The sequence below is a fragment of the Plecotus auritus genome, assembly GCF_963455305.1.
Source record: "Plecotus auritus genome assembly, chromosome: 10".
NCBI lineage: Eukaryota > Metazoa > Chordata > Mammalia > Chiroptera > Vespertilionidae > Plecotus > Plecotus auritus.
In genome coordinates, this window is record NC_137785.1 from 26,607,291 (window position 1) to 26,627,039 (window position 19,749).

A 19,749-nucleotide genomic window follows, 5' to 3' on the forward strand; every position below is an offset into this window, starting at 1 on the left:
AGTATGACTCCCATAACAATGGCAACAGAAAGTTGAAATAAAAACAGCTCATAACTTGAAATGTATCCGAAAGGCAGGTGGTTGGTGGGTGGCTAAAGGGATGGGCGGGTGGACAGACATGTGATAAAGTGAACATGGCAAAACGTTCATCTTAGGATCTGAGTGGCAGACTCACGGGTTCTCGCTGTATGCTTCTTTCAATTTTTTGGTATGTTGGAAAATTTTCATAATAAAATATTGGGGGAAATCTATAAATTACCACTTATCACCCCACCATAACTGCAAAACCCAATTACTAGCATTAATCTCTGCTCATTTTTCCCTGACTCCCATTTTTTTTTTAATGTTTCAGAGGTCACTTTGTTTTAGGATGATCTCTATTGTAAAGATTTTCAGATTCTCAATGGTGGCCTCAAACCCTGAAGGACAGGAAGGTGCAAGTCTGAAACCGAGCACCAGCAAGCACAGGGCTGAGTGAGAGGCTCAGAGCACAGACCGTCCTTGAATCCCAGCTGTCTGGTTTTGGCAAATTACCCAACCACTTAGAACTTGCGTGTCTTCTTCTGTTAAATGAAGGTGCTAAAAACACCCTCCCTTTAGGACGGGTGTGTGATTGAATGGGTGGGGTGTCCGACTGTTCTGGTTGGAGCACAGAGAGTCCCACATCCCAGGAAACTCTCCGTTTCTGGGCCACTGGGATGGTTGGCCACCCCACAACGGAGCCCGGCATGTAGAAAGCGTCCACTTGTGCGCTGCTCGGACATCTACACACCTCTGCCGGGTACACGTGGTCCTCCACCGTGTGCTCGGAGCCCCATTCGTTCACTGCTCCCCAGTGGAAGTGGAACTGCTTCAGGCGGTAGTGGTTTTCCAAGGGGCCACCGCTGATTCCTGAAAAATGAAACCAGTGGAACTTGTGTGTTAGTTTGTCTATTCATTGGATTGTGGTATTGCTGTGACACTGTCTATGCTGAAGCCACATGATTTCACTTTCGACTGATGTCTTGCTGAAATGGCAAACTGGAAGGCGGGCCCCGTGTCCCAGTTACCTGGCCCCAGGCGCGCCCACATCATGCTCACAGTAATGATGCAGATTCCAGTGCTGCCACCAGGTGGCGTTAGGGGCCTCAACCCCTCCCCGCAGCAATAAAGCAAAGAAAACCATTTTTGAGATGTATGCCCGCCCTATAAGATTCCCAGACTTCCTTATTTAAGAAAAAATATATATGTCTCTGGAATGAAAAAAAAGGCTTAAATCCTATCACCACATAATTTCATAAACTAATATGTTAAGAGCAAATTTTACTCTGTTGTAGATTTTATTTTTTTATTTTTATTTTTTAAATAAATCTTTATTCAGATTATTACAATTATTTCTCCTTTTCCCCCCCATAGCTCCCCTCCACCCATTTCCCACCCCACCTTCTGCCCTTACCTCCCCCCCACTGTCCTCATCCATAGGTGTATGATTTTTGTCCAGTCTCTTCATGAACCCCCCATACCCTTTTCCCCCTGAGAATTATCAGTCCACTCCCTTTCTATGCCCCTGATTCTATTATATTCACCAGATTATTCTGTCCCTCAGGTTTTTAATTCACTTGATTTTTAGGTTCACTTGTTGATAGATATGTATTTGTTGTTCATAATTTTTATCTTTCCTTTTTTCTTCTTCCTCTTCTTTAAGAATACCTTTCAGCATTTCATATAATACTGGTTTGGTGGTGATGAACTCCTTTAGCTTTTTCTTGTCTGTGAAACTCTTTATCTGCCCTTCAATTCTGAATGATAGCTTTGCTGGGTAGAGTAATCTTGGTTGTAGGTTCTTGCTATTCATCACATTGAAAATTTCTTGCCACTCCCGTCTGGCCTGCATAGTTTCTGTTGAAAAGTCAGCTGACAGTCGTATGGGTGCTCCCTTGTAGGTAACTAACTGTTTTTGTCTTGCTGCTTTTAATATTCTCTCTTTGTCTTTTGCTCTTGGCATTTTAATTATGATGTGTCTTGGTGTGGTACTCTTTGGATTCCTTTTGTTTGGGGTTCTGTGGGCTTCCTGGACTTGTAAGTCTATTTCTTTCACCAGGTGGGGGAAGTTTTCGGTCACTATTTCTTCAAATAGGTTTTCAGTATCTTGCTCTCTCTCTTCTTCTGGCACCCCCATAATTCTGATGTTGGTACGCTTGAAGTTGTCCCAGAGTCTTCTTACATTATCTTCAACTTTTTGGATTTTTTTTTTTTGCTTTTTGCTTTTTCGGTTGAGTGTTTTTTGCTTCTTTGTATTTCAAATCTTTGACTTGATTTTTGTGTTCCTCTTGTCTGTTTTTGGGTCACTGTATAATATTTTTTATTTCAGTCAGTGTATGTTTAATTTCTAGTTGGTCCTTTTTCATATCTTCTAGGGTCTCGTTATATTTATCGGCCTTTTCTAGGATATTCTTAAAAAGCCTTATAACCGTGGTTTTGAATTTTATATCCAGTCGTTTGTTTTCCTCCATTTCTTTCGTTTGTGATCTGATTCTTTGAGGCCGCATTTTCACTGCTTCCCTGAGTTGATAAGGTAGATTTGTGTGCTAGGTTTCCAATATGGCCCAGTGGGTCTGCCTCCCCAGTTAACCTGAGGTGGACACTCTTGGTGCACCCCTTTGTGGACTGTGTGTACAGCCTTGTTGTAATTAAGTCTTGATTGTTGTTGGTATCACTGGGAGGAATTGACCTCCAGGCCAGTTGGCTGTAAGGATCAGCTGTGTCTATGCTGGGAGAAGTTCGGTGCTGGAGACAGCCTTATAGGATTAGACTTGCCAAATTGCAATAGCCTCTGTGCTCAGCTTGGATGGGGTGGAGTCTCAGTCTTGGCTTCCCGTCAGCCTTGCCCTTGCGCACTTCAGTCCTCCGCCTTCCCCGGTTCCTGAGTCTCCGCCCGAGAGTCCAGACTCCCCCCACAAGAGCGTGGGTCCCCAGGGGCTCACCTGGAACTGGGGTTCACTGCAGTCAGAGCTGGGGCTCAGTGCATTCAGGAGCCTCTGACTCCCTTCCACTAGGGAAAGCCTGTGGCAACCTCTGCAGCCTTTGTGCGCACTGGCGCGTGTGCGCTTTCTGTCCTCCGCCTTCCCCGGCTCCCGAGTCTCCGCCCGAGAGTCCAGACTCCCCCCGTAAGAGCATGGGTCCCCAGGGGCTCGCCCGGAACTGGGGTTCAGTGCAGTCAGAACTGGGGTTCAGTGCGGTAGGGGGCTTCCTTCCCCCTTCCGCCAGAGAAAGTCAGCCAGGCTCTCAGCCGCCCTTCCTCTCTGCGCGCACAAAGTCCCTTTGCTGTACCTCCAATTCTCTGTGAGCTTTTCTCTTTCCTTCTAGTTGTAGAATTTTCACTCAGCCAGCTTTCCTGTGGTTCTGGATGGTGTCCGTTCTGTCTTTTAGTTGTAGTTTTGAAATTGTTGTGCAAGGCAGCAGTTTAGGTGTTTACCTATGCCGCCATCTTGGTTTCTCCCCAAGAGCAAATTTTAAAACAAATTCTGAGCTACAGCATGCTACCTTTTCCACCAGCTCTGGTCTTGATGCAGCTCTAGTTCAGTCTAGTCCCACTATATGACCAGGTTTTATAGGCACACTCCTTTCTAAGTCACTCTAAATCCCTGGCGGAGCCTCCCCAAGAGCTGTTAACCTGATGCACTCGGGCTCAGACCTGAGCATCCGCCAAGGAGGAGTCTGACTCTCAACCTCGGGACTGTGGGCGCCATCCAGGGGCTCAGGGTTAGGGCAGGGACTCTGCATTTTAACTGTCTCCTGGGTGGCTCCGATGCACATGGCTTGGCCTGCCCCTCGCTGCACTTTGCTAATAGATTTCCATGAACAACCGCTACAAATGCAGCGGTAACTGTTGGACATCTCACTTTTGATTGAAGTGAGCTTGTGCTACTGGGGTGGCTGGGACAAGTCTGGAAGACATGGCAGAATGGTGGAGTGAATTCCAGGAGCCTTGCTTGCATCAGCCCCTCTACATGTCAAATACTACTGGCTAGTGGTGTTTTCTGTTTGGTCTTTACCATAAAAAGTATTTGTAGCAGGAACACTGAACTATAAACAAGAAAACAGGCTCAGCTCATGATTCTGCTCCCAATCAAGTTGTAAAGCTTCCTGCCATCTTTTTTGACTCAAAATGAGGGTGTTGGTCAAGGTCATTAGGGTCTCATCCAATCGTAAAGTTCTATGATTCATGAGGTAATCTTCTATTCTCCTTAACACACACACACACACACACACACACACACACACACACACACACACACACACTACATTCCTACTTTTAAAAACAGGCAGAAATACCTCACCAAGTATACAAGAACATTTTATCCCTGGCCAGGTGGCTCAGTTGCTTGGAGTATCTTCCTGTACATCAAAAGGTTGTGGGTTCAATTCCCGGTCAGGGCACATGCCTAGGTTGTGAACTGTGAGATTTCCAGCCGGGGTGCTTGCGGAGGCAACTGATCGATGTCTCTCTCTCTCTCTCTCTCTCTTCCCTTCTCTCCCTCAAATCAACAAAACATATCCTTGGGTGAGATAAAAAAAAAAGACTCCCACATTTCAAATCATAAAGTCTGAATCCATCGGTGGCCAAGGCTACTGTAACATGAAGGAGGAGAGCCTCTCAGGTGGGTTCAAACTGCAAGACTTTAATGGAGATGTTGGAGGTCAGAAATACAAGAGGGGTGATTGTTCTCCCTCGAGGGGTGAGGATACTCGAGCAGACTGGCCTTTGTAGTTTTATGTTGTATTTTAATTTATGGTGAGTAGTTAAATAGGTTGTGAGAAATCCCTGAGGTGCAGCAATTGGAGGTAGGATTCGAACCCAGGTCTGATGCCAAAATGTGTGCCTTTCCCCTTTATCCTTCAAAGTACAAAATGTAATCTAAGGAGTCACAGAACCGTGAGGCACAGGCAGGGGTCGTCTTGGTGCATGTCTGCCTGGCGCTTTGTATCTGTGGGGGAAAGGGCGTTTGTAGCACTGGGCAGCCAGAGACCACATGCCACCAAAATACATCGCGTAGGGACCGAGAGGTGAGCCTGTCACCTAACCAAACGTCCTCAGGAGGTACCCTGGGCACTGAGAGACCGGGACTGGCAATGTGCTCGCGCACGCAGAAGGTAACCACGGGGATACCAACGCACACCTGGATCACCTTTCCCAGGACGTACGTGCAGAAGGCAGGAATGATGGGTGTTTCATCCAAGGGACAAATTGAATTGGACACAAACTGGTGAACACAGTTATAATAAGCACCATCCACTCGAGGTCCCAAGACAGGGGCCATTCTGTCTTGCTCATCATTGTATTCTCAGCACTTAGTCCAGGACACATCCATTGGAGGCACCGGGTGGGTGAATGAATGGGATGACTCAGCTCATTGATTGGTTCAGTCAGCCACTCAGTAAGCAGATCTGTGTATTACAGCAGAATTCAGCCTTTCCCATGGTAGCTTGGGAACTGCCTAAGATTTCTAGGGAATTCCACAAAGCACCAATATTTAAAGATCTGGATTTGCAGCTTAGCTCTAACTTGCTGTGTGACCCTGACCAAGTTGCTCAGCCTTTCTGAGCCCAGCCTCCCCACCTGTGAAATGAGGAGTGTTGGCAGGATAAACGGAGATAATGGCAGAGAGATCACTTTGTAAAGAGTTGTCAGACAGACGATGATGACGATGCCGGTGACTAAATGTCACATAACCTTTCAGGGACTCAGCTCCTTCATCTATTAAAAAAGAAGCACTACCTACATCAGTGGTAGGCAAACTCATTAGTCAACAGAGCGGCAAACCACGGCGGCTTGCGAGCCGCAGTTTGCCGACCACTGACCTACATGGTTCTTGTGGTCCCTTCCAGCTCAAGCATCTTTGACTTCTATGTAGGTACATAGGTGAGGTCTCCAAAAAGAAAGACACCAACTGCATGAGGCAGACATTCACCACTAGCTGGATGTCTGCCAGATCCCCGCCAAAAATAACCTTTAGCAAAGTCACGCCCCACTGTTGCCGGCAACTGAGAGCCAGAATCAGAGACCGCTGGGATGGGCGGGAACTGTGACCACAGAGCATGGCTCCTTCCTCTGTAAGGTAAGGAGAGGCAGGGGTCAGAAGACTTTCCCAGGTTCACACTCTGAGCAGGACTGGAGCCCATGACCACACTCCACTCCACATCAAACATAAAGGCCTCCAGAACGCTTTACTGGAGCAGCCTCCCACCAGTCAGACTCCCGCCTGTCCGCCCCTGCTTTTCTTTGCTTTATTGCTGCGGGCAGCCCGAACATAAATGGAAGCCTGTTCTTTGAAATCCTGGGGCTCTCCCGCTGCAGGGAAGAATGTTCCTTTCAGCAGGGCCTCCAGAATATAGATCTCCCGTTCAAGCTGATTCTGGTCATTTGAACATGAACCAGGGACTTGCTGGAAACCTGGGCTGGGACCAAGCAAACCCATAACAAAACCCCCAAAGCCTGCTGCCCCTCCCTAGCCTGTCATGTGCAAATGTAAACAAGGAGATAAGCTTTTCTAGGAGGAGAGTGAAGAGGAAGAGGTCTGGGCAGGCAGGCAGGGATAGGCTGTAACATGGGCTGAGCTGGAGCGCCCCCATGTGGCCGATGGGTGGAGACACACGGGATCTGCCATTTTGAGGGTTGCAGCTTCACCCTTTCAAGTGCATTTCAAAAGAGAAAAAGAGCGCATCAAAAAGCATGTTAAATTCAGGAATGCCAGCAGACGTGGACCTGCTGAAGAATCTCACTGTAATAATGTCTCTTAACTTAGACCCGACCCGCAAAGACAGCCCACTAGCAAAGTGCCTGTGTATTTATTTAATAACTGGGGAATTGTATTTTTGTCTGCCTTTCTGTGGGAGCAGGGTCTGGAGTCAGATTGCTCGCCCCATCTCTTCCAAGCTGAGTGATCTTGGTCCAGTTACTGAATTGCTCCCAGCCTCAGTTTCCCCATCTGTAATATGGGGATGATCCTAGTGCTTACTCAGAGGGACACTGCAAGAATTAAGTGATGCGGTAAATACAAAGTTCTTAGTATGATGTCTGGCAATTCGGAAACGCTCAAAGACAAAACCCAACAGCCATCGATCGGCGTGTCTCTGTCTGAAATGAAATAGCTGATTAAAGAGGAAAGGCTCTCATTGCTCAGCGTCTCCTGTGTCCTGGGCGCTGTGCGGCAGCATCCGCCAGCGTGTGTACCGTCAGCACCTGAGGGAGAGTGAGTGCATGCTGGAAGTGCTACCACCTAACAAGCCGGCATTAATTGAGCACCTGCTACGTGCTGGGCATTGCGCAAAGCACGTTAGGTTCCCCCAGGGAACGTAGGACCTCCTCGCCGCAGGTACTTCTCGCTCATTTTGGAGATGAGGAAACTGACTCAGGAGTGAAGTCACCTGCCCCAGTGACCCAGTGACCTCAAGCCAGGCCTGCTTGAAGGTTCACACCATCCGCTCACGTAGCAGGGTTCAAGCCAAACTCTGTGGTTTTTCTGGTCAGGAAAGTTAGGAACCCGATTTAAGATTGCAGCCCTGGATTTTAAAAATCTCAGCGTGACTTTTCACAAAAGGTCTGTCCACAGAGAGGAGGTTGTGCATCACCTTTGAGTTCTCCACGAGCAGGTGCTGTACCAGCGACTGCCAGACCCTTCAAATCCCCCGAGGACAGATGACATTGGAGGATGATCCATGCTGCCCTTCGCTGGTCCCAGACACGACTGTCTCCGTGCTTACATCAGTGGCTGTTCGTAGTTACCTGTTTGTCGTTCAGTAGTTTTACTAGGATAAGAAGGCTTTTTGGCAGGCTTTTTAAGGCTTAAAATAAATGTAAGAGACGTTTGAGATATTCAAATTAGTCAAAACGGCAACTAACACGACATCTCTGAGGAGCAGCCTGTCCTTGGTGACACTTTGGGGTTGAACCAATATTCTGAAGCTGTAAAGTTCAAGGTCAAAGGTTTTCCGTGTGTTCTCCAGACCAAGAAGCTCTCTGTAACGTGCCACCCCACCCCAGGCAAGTGGGAGCCACAGCAGGTGCCAGCACACTGTCAGTGTGAGGGTCACAACCTGACCCCAGAAGCCCGGAATGAGGGAATCCAGATCACTCCCTGGGAGTTAAACTCGGAGATCATCACCTATTGGCTCCGGTTTTAAAGCCATGCAAACGAGCTCAGGTGCCGGCCTCACACAGTGCAGCCCTGCATGGTTGCTTTGTCTTTCTGTGTCTCACATTTGGCACTTTTGAAAGATAATGACACTAGCCCCAGCCGGTTTGGCTCAGTGGATAGGGCGTCGGCCTGTGGACTCAAGGGTCCCGGGTTCGATTCCGGTCAGGGGCACATGCCCGGGTTGCGGGCTCAGTCCCCAGTAGGGGGCGTGCAGAAGGCAGCCAATCAATGATTCCCTCTCATCATTGATGTCCGGAACATCGGAGGAACAAATACAGTGATGCTTACAAACACTCTCCAGCACAGCTCCCAACACTAGTAGGGTCTCAACTAGTGGCAGCACTTCCTGTTATTATTACTGGTATTATTGTTCTTATTAAAATAATCACCACCATCATCATCAAAGCAGAGATTTGCAGTCACCTGAAACAGCCACTATTTCTCCCAATATAGGACCTTCCCATAAAGACAATGAAGGATAAACATTATCTTAAGAGATTGTCATTTAGAAGGGGCTCAGCCAGCCACAGGTGCATAAAAGAGGAAAAATCATTCATTCATTCATTCAACAAATATTAACTGAGCTCCTACAGTGTGCCACAGCCTATGCTAAGTACTGGGGAGTCTCCAGAGAATTATACAGATGTCATCCTGATCCCCAGGAGCTGGGAATCCAGAGAGGCAGGCAGACAGCCAACGAGTGATGAGCAGGTCTGCGAGTTGTGACAGGCACGGATTAAGTGCTTTGGGGGGACCGAAACTAGAGGGAGAGGGAGCAGGCCACCAGGATGGCACGGATGGATGGTTCAAGTGGCCAGGGAGGAGGGAGCAGTGCAAATGGGGTAGGGGGCAAAGGGGTAGACGCTGGCAGTGGCTAAGTAGGGGAGCCTTCATCAACAGACTTTGAATGTTCTGGTCTTTAAAAATGGACACCTCATGCAAGACTTGCCCAAGCCATCAACTGTTTGATTCCTCAACTCCTGCCCTGACTCTAACCTCAGCATGGAGGTAGGCGTGCAGGAGAAACCGCGCTGTGTGGACTGGGCGTCTACTGCGCTGGAGCAGAGAAACCCGAGCACAGCTGGGTGCTTGGAGGCTGCGTGCCCTTGCCATTGACCTTGTTTTCGATCACATCACGAGCCCTGAAGAATGACAGTGTCTGTGGTAGGTTCTCCTGAGTGTGTCACAGGAATCTACTCAGCATCTCCTTCAGAAAGTCCTTGAATTCACCTTCCAAGGCCTCCACCGTGGCTCCTTTCAAAGCTCTTTCTTGCCTCCTTTCCATTCTCACCTACCATCTCCTTCCCCTCCTCTCCCCAGCCACACACAGCCCTCCTTCCCCTCCTCCCTCCCACATGCCACACACAACCCACAGGTTCCTCTGCCTTTCAGAGCCCCGGGGCAGCGGCCCACTCAGTTCTCACCAGCTTTGCAGACGTGGTTGCTAGACCCTCCTGCTGCGGCTCTCCCCAAGGGCAGCCAGGTGCCATGCTTGGGGCCTGAGCAGGGACTTGGGACGATTCCGGATCCAGATCAGGTCTTCCTCAAAGGGCGGGGGGCGGGGGAGGGGGGAGAGGAGTGGCAGCACTTGCATTCTCCCCTCTCCATCCATGACTTGGTTTAATTTTTCACTTTACCTTTCTTTTTTTTATTTTTTAAATATATTTCTTTATTGATTTCAGACAGGGAGAGGGAGAGAGAGATGGAAACATCAATGATGAGAATCATTGATCAGCTGCCTCCTGCACACCCCCTACTGGGGATCGAGCCCACAACCCAGGTACATGTCCTTGACCGGAATCGAACCCGGGACCCTTCAGTCCGCAGGCCGACGCTCTATCCACTGAGCCAAACTGGCTAGGGCTCACTTTACCTTTCCACATATTTCCTAACCTGAGAGCTTGTGAGCAAGGACTGCCTCCGGGAGGGTTCTGTGACTTAGCGCATTTCTACCCACAGTGAGTGATGAGTAAATACTTGCCAAGAGAAAGTGGCCTGCGCTGCTGTATTGCAGATTTACAATTGTAGCCTCTGATACGGAACAAGTACATTTGCTTCCTGGGTGCTTTTGCGGAAGCACTGGTGAACAGCTGCGTACCCAGTGATGGAGAGATGGGAGAGCAGGCTTGGAACCACGTGGGCGTTAACAACATGACAGGATTTCAGAGGGTCCTCAGAGGATCGCCCATTTCCCAATTGATTCCTGCTCAGTGGAGCATTGTTGGCACTAGCCGGAGCTCTGACTCACCACATCTGTCGGTCCGTCTGGGAGCCCTCTTCAGCCTCCCCACACTCCAGATATGGGGGAACTGGGAGGACAGTGTGATCGGAATGAGGAAGAATGAGAGGGAAGAGGAAATGATGAGTGCAGGGAGCAGTGGGGGAGGGGAGACGAGCGGGTGGGAGAGCAGTGGGAGGAGGAAGAGACCATCACAGGGGCGGGCTGGGGACTGGCTGCAGGGGGTTGGGATTGATGTGGACTCGTGGGTCCCAGAGGGCAGAGTGCTTTCCTGGGTGGGAATTATTATTTCCGTGGATGGAGAATCACACTTCTACTCAGCCTCCAAAAGTACCCAGGCCCAGGACCCGAGGGAAGAAACAGTAGATAAGTAAGGTAGCAAATAAACTATATCTTTATTCTTTAATGAAGATGGAAAGTATATGGTTTTAGGAACCAGACTGCCAATTTACAGATTTGCAGGGAAAACTAACTGCCCAGGATGAGTGTGATAATCACAGTCTTTCATCCCAGTCAAGGTGTTGTCTTCTGACTGATAGATCCTCCCTTCCCCCAACTGATGGACAGAGTATAACGTAACCTGCACCTGCAGCCTGGACATTCCTGAGCACCTAACCAGGCACCTTATATGGACTATACTTTGAACCACCAATCAGCACCTGCCAAATACCCTAAGCTCTTGATTTCTAAGTACCTAAGTGCCTAATCACGTGCCTTATATGAAACCACCAATCAGCGCGTGCCGAGTACCCTAAGCCCCATCCTTTCCCATTCCTCCCCTCAAAAGGCATGTTCACCTCTGCACGTGTTGTTCTCCCCTTGTGAGGCAGCCCGGCAGGGTCCTTCTCCTCAATAAAGCCTGTAGTCCTGGTTTTTGGGCCTCTCTCTCATTCTTTCATTTGGTGCCGAAACCCGGGAGAGGTGCACGGGAGCGTGGACGATCATCGAACCTAGCCCAGAGCTTCTGACTCCTGCTCTGGCTCTGCTCGGTGGCATGGTTCTGAGTTGATTGGCCCGCTCCGGACACCTCTCGAACCCTGCCGTACCAGGACACGTGGGGATCTTGTCACTTTCTCACCCGTAGGCTTTAGGAACTTTCCCAATCCTCCCCCCCCCCGCCCCCGCCCCATCATTCTCTTGACCTGGAAGGGCCTCAGAGTTTCCTGTCTACTCGGCTACACATTCTATGTTCTACGAAAGCCCAGGCACCTGGCTGGGAAACTCTGCTCTACTCCACGGCAAAGGTCTCGGGGTGACGACCTTGGAACCTTCTCTTGTCTCTCTCTCTCTACAGGTTGGCTGAGGGAAAGGAGGACGCTCCTTGTTCCCGCTCCAACTTCCCGGTGGCCCTTCCCTCCGGTCATGGGGACCTCTCAGTCCAAACCCCCTCTACACACCCTTAGGGTGTCTCCTCGCCAACCTCTCGACCCTTGGTCTTTCTGGCTACATCAAACCAAAGAAGCTCATTTTTTTCTGTAACACTACCTGGCCACAAAATAAACTCGATAATGGCTCTCTGTGGCCCGAAAACTGCACTTTTGATTCCAATATCCTCCGAGATCTAGATAATTTTTGCCACTGGACAGGGAAAGCTTTCGAGATTCCCTACGTACAGGCTTTCTTTTTCCTCCACTCTCGCCCCTCGCTTTACTCCTCATGTTTCACCCATCAGATCCTCGCAAAGTCCTCTTTGCCCTCTCAAACCTGTCCTCAGCCCCTTTCTTTGTCTTCTGACTGCTCTTTCGACCCAACCAATCATTCATCTCCACCTCGCCCGCTCCCACCGCCCCTTACAACCCTGCTGCAGAATCCGCACCCCACGCTCTACCCTCTGAGAACTCTAATCGCCCACCTTCCCCTGTGTGCTCTCCGCCGAATCTCCGCTCCCGTGACCGCCAGCAACCTAATTCACAGGTGACTGGCCATTCCCTTCTCACTCTCTGATCTTCCGGAGAGCCCAAATCCTGAGAACGTGAGCTCCAAAACAGCCTTTCCCATCTAACACTCATTCTCAGGCCACCCAAAGGCTGCCTTCCGCAACAGCCTCTTCTATTCCCATGTCCATTCTACCCCTGAGGGAGGCAGCAGGAACTGAGGGCAGAGTCTGAGTCCACGTCCCATTCTCTGTGTCCAGCCTCACAGATGGAGAGGCATCTCAGGTTTCTTTTTCCACTGACCTGACCACCTTTACTCCCCCGACATATGTCGCAAACTTCAAAAAATAGATACAGGTCCACAAAGCCCACAAAAAGACCTTGTTAACCTGACCTTTAAGGTCTTTGATAATAGAGACAAGGAGACCCAAATCCAAAATCAAAGGCGAGATCAGGCCAAGGCTGAGGCTCAGTAGGAGACCTTCCAGCTCCTAGCCACCGCTTTCAAACCCCAAACGAAGTGCCAGTCCTCCAACCGTGGGTAAGTCAGGGGCTAAGCCTCCTCCAGGCCCATGCTTCAAATGCAGCAAGGAAGGACACTGAGCCAAGTCCTGCTCAAACCCGAGACCCCCACCTGGGCCCTGCCAAGGTGCGGAAGGGAAGGCCACTGGAACTCAGACTGTAGTCTGGCTCCTCCAGGTTGGACCTCAGCCAGTCCAGCAAGGCCACCCTCCGGATCTGGTTTGGAGCTCCCAGACCTCCTGGGACTTCCCACTGAAGAAGCTGCCCAGGCCCTGACAGGGCCCCACAGACTTACATCACCAGGGCAGAGCCTTGGGTAACGACTGTGGTGGCAGGTAAGCCGATCTCCTTTTAATCGACACTGGAGCCACTTATTCTGCCCTCTCCGAATTCGCTGGGACCCTTGTCCACTCCTCACTCTCTATTATGGGGGTTGACAGATTAGTCTCACAGCCATTAGCCACCTCATGTCTACACTGCATCTTACTAAATTCCCCCATTCACTCTTTTCTCATTCTACCTCAGTGCCCAGCCAGGGCTACCATGCATCCCCTCATAAAACCCAGTTGTCCCAAACCACAGTCACCTACCTCAGTTTCACTCTCTCACCCCATAAGGCTGAACCATTCCTTGGACTATAAATGCCTTATCTCCTTATCTCCTCTATGATCATTACCTCTAGGAAAAATGCTGCAGTTTAAAATTCAAGCGGCTAGAGGCCTGGGAACAGGCTGTGGGGCCTGCTTCCTCCTCCCCCTGCCTTTTATACTTAAAGGAAGGTCTGAGGCATTGTAATGCATTTTTGAAGGACATAGAAGGAAGGTTTGAAGGCTAATTTGAAAGTGTGAAATTTGTGAAGGTTGTGTATGTGATGAGAAGAAAAAGAGAAATGTTGAAAGAAAGAAAGAAGTTCTAAAGTTAACTGTTGACAAGAATTGTAAAGGGCCATTTTACTCTGAGCAAGAAAGTGAGGCTTCAGTCTCCAAGCCTGGCAGGACAAGGTTGTTGGATACTTCTTAAGCTAAACCAGAATATCCACAGTGTCTAACCGCTTATCCAACCACCCAGGTCCCTGGCTTCCACTGCTCCTTTCCTTCCCTTTCCCTCCCACTTTCACTGCAATACAATCTCAACCACTCATCTGTCACCCCTTATTGGTAGCGCCATGGCGACTACCCTCTCAGCTTGCAGTGCGGAACTAGAAAAAGGAATCTCATACCCTTTAGTCCACCTCTTCTCCTTACACCTATCAGCTTGTCTCCGTGATGAGGGATTTTTCTTCCTCTGTGGGGAAAACACATACATCTGTCTCCCCATCAGCTGGACAGGAACCTGTACTCTCGTCTCTCTCTCACCCAATGTAGTAGTAGCCCCCAATGATCAGTCTTTACCTGTCCCCATAACCCATCATATCTGACACAAGAGAGGAGTCCAGATAATCCCTCTCCTCCTAACCCTCGGCATCACAGCAGGGGTTGGAACTGCCATAGGGAGCTTACCCACTGCTCTACCCATACTTTGAAATCCTGTCTCAGGACCTACAAGAAACATGTGGATGCCCAGCAAGGGGCAAAACTGGGAAAACAAGAACCTTACCCCCAGGGTAACCTATTCTCCCCTTTCATATCACTAGTGAGGCAGCTGAGACCCCTACTCTTTTCCCCCCTAAAAATAACATCTAGGTCTCAGTTGTATTTCAGCTCCAGGCCCAGAAAAGCAGCAAAACCAGACAAGTGACGCTGTGGCAGCCTCAGGACCAGCTTTTACCTCCCAAGTGACTCAACAGGATCGCTCTCGAGACTTCACCAACCAGTCTCTTGGGGAAATCATGCTGTTGCACCCTTCATCCAGCACGGAAAACACTACCTGTTTTTCACTCACTTACCCCATGGCTCCTCCCACCACTAGGTCCACTGGTATTTATTCTTTTAATTTTGCTCTTTGGCCCCTGTCTCATATGCTGTTTCACTAGTTTTTTGCAGAACAGAATGCAGGCGTTCACCAACCAGATGGTGGGAGAGATCTATCTGGCCTTGAATTCAGAACCTAGAGACACCTATGTCACCAGAATCTTTGAGAACCCAGGTAGACGCCCCTGACAATGCCCCCTCTCAGCAGGAATTAGCTAAGGAAGACGGACCTTCAACCCCTGACCTTGCCCGGACTCTGGATTTTTTAAACTGACCTGTAGCCACAGTCCCCTTCCTGACAGCACGGGCTTTCCCTCCTGGACCCCCTCCCCTCCCCTCCCCTCTGCATAATCTTGGGACCACTAGCTCATGCCTCACTGCAGGCGCCCAGCCAGTGGAGGGGCCCCCTGGGACTTGGGTCCCTGGGACTCGGGTCCTGCATGGAGAGATGGCAAAGCAGTTCTTGCTGCTGAGTGCCAGACCCCTCTCCAGGCCCCACCTGCCTGTCCAGGGGAGCCCCAGATTCTTCCTGGCAGCTCCCTTTTGGCTACACCTGAAGACTCCCTCCTGATCGAAGTGAAGTCTGCAAACTTGAAAATCACATGGGTGTGCAGGGCAGGCATTCACTCCAGGAGCAAGCACACGCTCATCTCCTGCGTGTGTGCCAGCGGCTGATTCTGCAATGGTGAACGACAGCCACAGCCCGCGGCTCTGAGAGCTGTGCCAGCAGGGATCTCTTGGCAGTGGGGACAGTTATCAAATACCGTAGAGGATAAAAGGCTATGCTTGGCCCCACTTTACAAATGACTTAAAATTCACTTCCATGTCAGAAGGATGTTAGGCTGTGGCGTCGGTGCCTGGTGCCTTCGCTGCCGATTACTGTCCTTGCGAGTGAGTGACCCTTCAGGAAGGCTGCTCGCAAGTCACCGTGGGGCCTCCAGGCTTGAGGTTCCCATTTGTCCTCCATCTGCCCACTGGTAATGCAAACACATGAGGCCTCAGCGGTCAGAGAGCCAGACTCTCTGCCTTCTCTGTGCGCCCTCTAGTGGCAGACAGTAAAAGAGCACACTGCCAAGCCTTGCTTGATCATCGTATTTGGAAGGCACCACAGTAGGCAAAGCTACTAGTGTCCGTGACCAAGTGCTTGATTCTCAGGGCATGGAGCTAAGCGCATCACACGGGTCCTCTTTTACTCTTCCCACAGCCAACCGGAGTCAGATCTTCAGTTTACAGAGGAGGAGACTGAGGGTCAGAGAGGGTAGGAGACATGTTCATGCCACCCAGATGGTAAGCGGAGGAACTCGGCCTCACCCTGTTTTTTTTCCGACTTGAAAGCGAGGACCTGAACACCATGCTGTCACCCTACCCTTGAGGAGTAGGATGAATTGCCACTTGGGTGCTGGAGGGGCAGCCCAGGACTCTGTTCCCCCAAAGAAGACAGACCTGGCATGGAAAACAGAGGCATGGAAGCAGTTTGGGCCATCTGCTGCTCTACTCGCTCCCCTCAGCTAAGGGTGGGATGGGGGACAGCAGGGCCTCTTAGCGCCCTGGAGTCAGGCCCTGCACTGTCAGCAAGAACAGATGCACCGGTTTTTTCATGTGGTGGGAGCGGAGGGAGTAGGTTTTGGAAACAGCCCTGGGTTTGACTATTGGATACGGGTATCCTCTTCCAGTAAGTGGAAATATTTACCTATCTCTTGGGGTTTGTGAGAAGTAAATGCCTTGACAACTGTTCCCCAATTAGTACGTTGAGTTGTCATGGCCAAGCAGCAGTGAGCTAGGATCTGGTTCACAGCACAGTGTCTGCTCAGCAGGGGTCTACCTGCGGCCTTGGAACCTGGACCTTTGATACATTTTCTGCACTAAACAGGCCAATCATTCATTACGGGAACGATCGCTGCTCTGGGACAAGGGGTCTTCTTTCTTTTTCTTTTTTTTAAATTTAATAAATCTTTATTGTTCAGATTATTACAATTATTCCTCTTTTTTTCCCCATAGCTCCCCTCCTCCCAGTTCCCACCCCACCCTCTGCCCTTACCTCCCCCACACTGTCCTCATCCATAGGTGTATGATTTTTTTGTCCAGTCTCTTCCCACACCCCCCACACCCCTTTCCCCCCGAGAATTGTCAGTCCACTCCCTTTCTATGCCCCTGATTCTAACATATTCACCAGTTTATTCTGTTCATCAGATTTTTTATTCACTTGACTTTTAGATTCACTTGTTGATATACATGTATTTGTTGTTCATAATTTTTATCTTTACCTTTTTCTTCTTCCTCTTCTTAAAGAATACCTTTCAGCATTTCATATAATACTGGCTTGGTGTTGATGAACTCCTTTAGCTTTTTCTTATCTGTGAAGCTCTTTATCTGACCTTCAATTCTGAATGATAGCTTTGCTGGGTAGAGTAATCTTGGTTGTAGGTTCTTGCTATTCATCACTTTGAATATTTCTTGCCACTCCTGTCTGGCCTGCATAGTTTCTGTTGAGAAATCAGCTGACAATAGTATGGGTGCTCCCTTGTAGGTAATTAACTGTTTTTCTCTTGCTGCTTTTAATATTCTCTCTTTGTCTTTTGCTCTTGGCATTTTAATTATGATGTGTCTTGGTGTGGTCCTCTTTGGATTCCTGTTGTTTGGGGTTCTGTGCGCTTCCTGGACTTGTAAGTCTATTTCTTTCACCAGGTGGGGGAAGTTTTCGGTCATTATTTCTTCCAATAGGTTTTCAGTATCTTGCTCTCTCTCTTCTTCTGGCACCCCCATAATTCTGATGTTGGTACACTTGAGATTGTCCCAGAGGCTCCTACACTACCTTCAAATTTTTGGATTCGTTTTTCTTTTTGCTTTTCTGGTTGAGTGTTTTTTGCTTCTTTGTATTTCAAATCTTTGACTTGATTCTTTCGGTCCTCTAGTCTGCTGTTAGGTCTCTGTATAATATTTTTTATTTCAGTCAGTGTGTGTTTAATTTCTAGTTGGTCCTTTTTCATATCCTCGAGGGTCTCGCTAAATTTATCGGCCTTTTCTAGGAAATTCTTGAAAAACCTTATAACCGTGGTTTTAAACTCTATATCCAGTCATTTGCTTTCCTCCATTTCTTTCATTTGTGATCTGTTTCTTTGTCTCTGCATTTTCGCTGATTCCCTGAGTTGGTAGAGTAGCTTTGTGTGGTAGGTGTCCTATATGGCTCAGTGGCTCAGCCTCCCCAGTTACCTGAGGTGGACACTTTTGGTGCACCCCTTTGTGGACTGTGTGCACAGCCTTGTTGTAGTTAAGTTTTGATTGTTGTTGGTATTACTGGGAGGAATTGACCTCCAGGCCAATTGGCTGTGAGGATCAACTGTGTCTACGCTGGGAACACTTCTGTGCTGGGGACACCCTTATTGGAGAAGACTTGCAAAAGCCTCTGTGCTCAGCTTGGATGGGGCAGAGTCTCATGGCAGAGCAGACAGCCTTGGCTTCCTGTCAGCCCTGCCCTATGAGGCCCCTGTGTCTCAGTGTTCCATGGTAATCACTGCAAGCACCTCTGAGAGAAAGCCACCCTTGAGTTTCGCCCACTGCCAGATAGTCCAGTTTCTCCCCGAATGAGTATGGTTTCCCAGAAACTCTTCCGGAACTGGAGTTCAGCGCAGTCGGGAGCTTCTGTCTCCCTCCTGCTTTAGAAAGCCAGCCGCGCACTCAGCCGCCCGTGCACTCAGCAGTCAGTCCTCTCTGCGCACGCGCGCCTCTGGACCTCTGCCTTCTGCAGATCCCCTGAGTCTCAGTGTGCTTTCTCTTTTCCTGACAGTCCAGATTCCCCCCGAATGAGTTTGGGTTCCCAGAGTCTCGCCTGGTACTGGAGTTCAGTGCAGTCGGGAACTTCTGTCTCTCTCCCGCTTTAGAAAGCCAGCTGCACACTCAGCCGCCCATCCTCTCCGCGCGTGCAAGTCTCCGCACCTCAGCCTTTTGCAGCTCCTCTGAGTCTCAATGTGCTTTGCTCTTTCCTTCTAGTTGTAGAATTTCCACTCAGCCCGCTTTCCTGTGGTTCTGGATGGTGTCCGTTTTGTCTTTTAGTCCATTTTGATATTGTTGTGCGAGGCAGCAGTTTAGGTGTTTACCTATGCTGCCATCTTGGTTTCTCTCCGTGTCTTCTTTCATGTGTGAGACACTGCATGGGTTTGACGGCAGGGGGCCACTTGAAGCCGGCGCTATTTTCCATCGTTCACTCCCCCTTCCTGTAAAGTCCTTCATGGCTCCAACCGCCCCTTCTTCCTGGGCCTTAGCACCACTCACATTCCTTGGAAGGAGCCCCTGCCTCCACCTCTGTTATTCATCCTCGTTGGCTGGCGTTCCTCTCCAAGCACTTGTGTCCCTCACCCACTGGAAACACTGCTGGAACCTTCCACGCTGATGGAAAATGTCCTTGGCCTCCTAATTGTGTTTCGCTTTGAGTTTTTGGCTCCCGCCTGTTGGTGTTACCCAACCTAAGTGATCACATTTTTATGCAGAATTACTCTATCCCGCTCGCCTTCTCCACTCACTTCCTCCCTTGCTCATGGAGCATTTCCTTTTAGTTTGTTCTCTTTTAATTGTGAGAGAATCTCATTAGTCTCCGTTTCTTGCTACAAAACTTTTTTTTTTTTTTTAAGTACTTCCCGTCTTTCAGCTGTGTTTTCCATTTCCTTTCATCCCACGGCTCCCAATTTCCAATAGCGGTGGACGGAGAAGACAGATAATCTGAAAAGGTGGGGGCTAGAGGCTAGAAAGGGAGCTATAGAGATGGGTGTGGGAGCCTGGGAAATTGAGTAGGAAAGAAAGAAGAGGGAAACTGGGTTTTGGAGAAAATAACAAGTAAAGTAAAACCAGATTGGCCTGTGTGGACATGAGCCACAGGGGGAATTATCCAACTAATTTATGTGGCTGGGGAGAGACATCCAGATAATTCTTTCTGTCTGTGGCAGGGTGGGGTCCCTTTGAACCAGATTGAAAAGGTGGTGGAGGAGCCAAAATGTGGGGGTCACAGCCAGGTCAATGTAGAGGCCTGGCTGCAA

The 19,749-nt window shown here is 49.4% G+C and overlaps 1 protein-coding gene across 5 annotated transcripts in view; it reads right to left on the reverse strand.

Annotated features, from left to right (window-relative positions):
- Window positions 1–19,749, reverse strand: part of CA5A (carbonic anhydrase 5A) — a 41,835-nt gene that overhangs the window by 11,727 nt on the left and 10,359 nt on the right. For all 5 annotated transcript variants that reach the window (XM_080645355.1, XM_080645358.1, XM_080645357.1 and 2 more), the window contains exon 3: window positions 773–891. In XM_080645355.1, coding sequence (XP_080501481.1) covers window positions 773–891 — 119 coding nt within the window. The remainder of the gene's footprint in view (window positions 1–772; window positions 892–19,749) is intronic.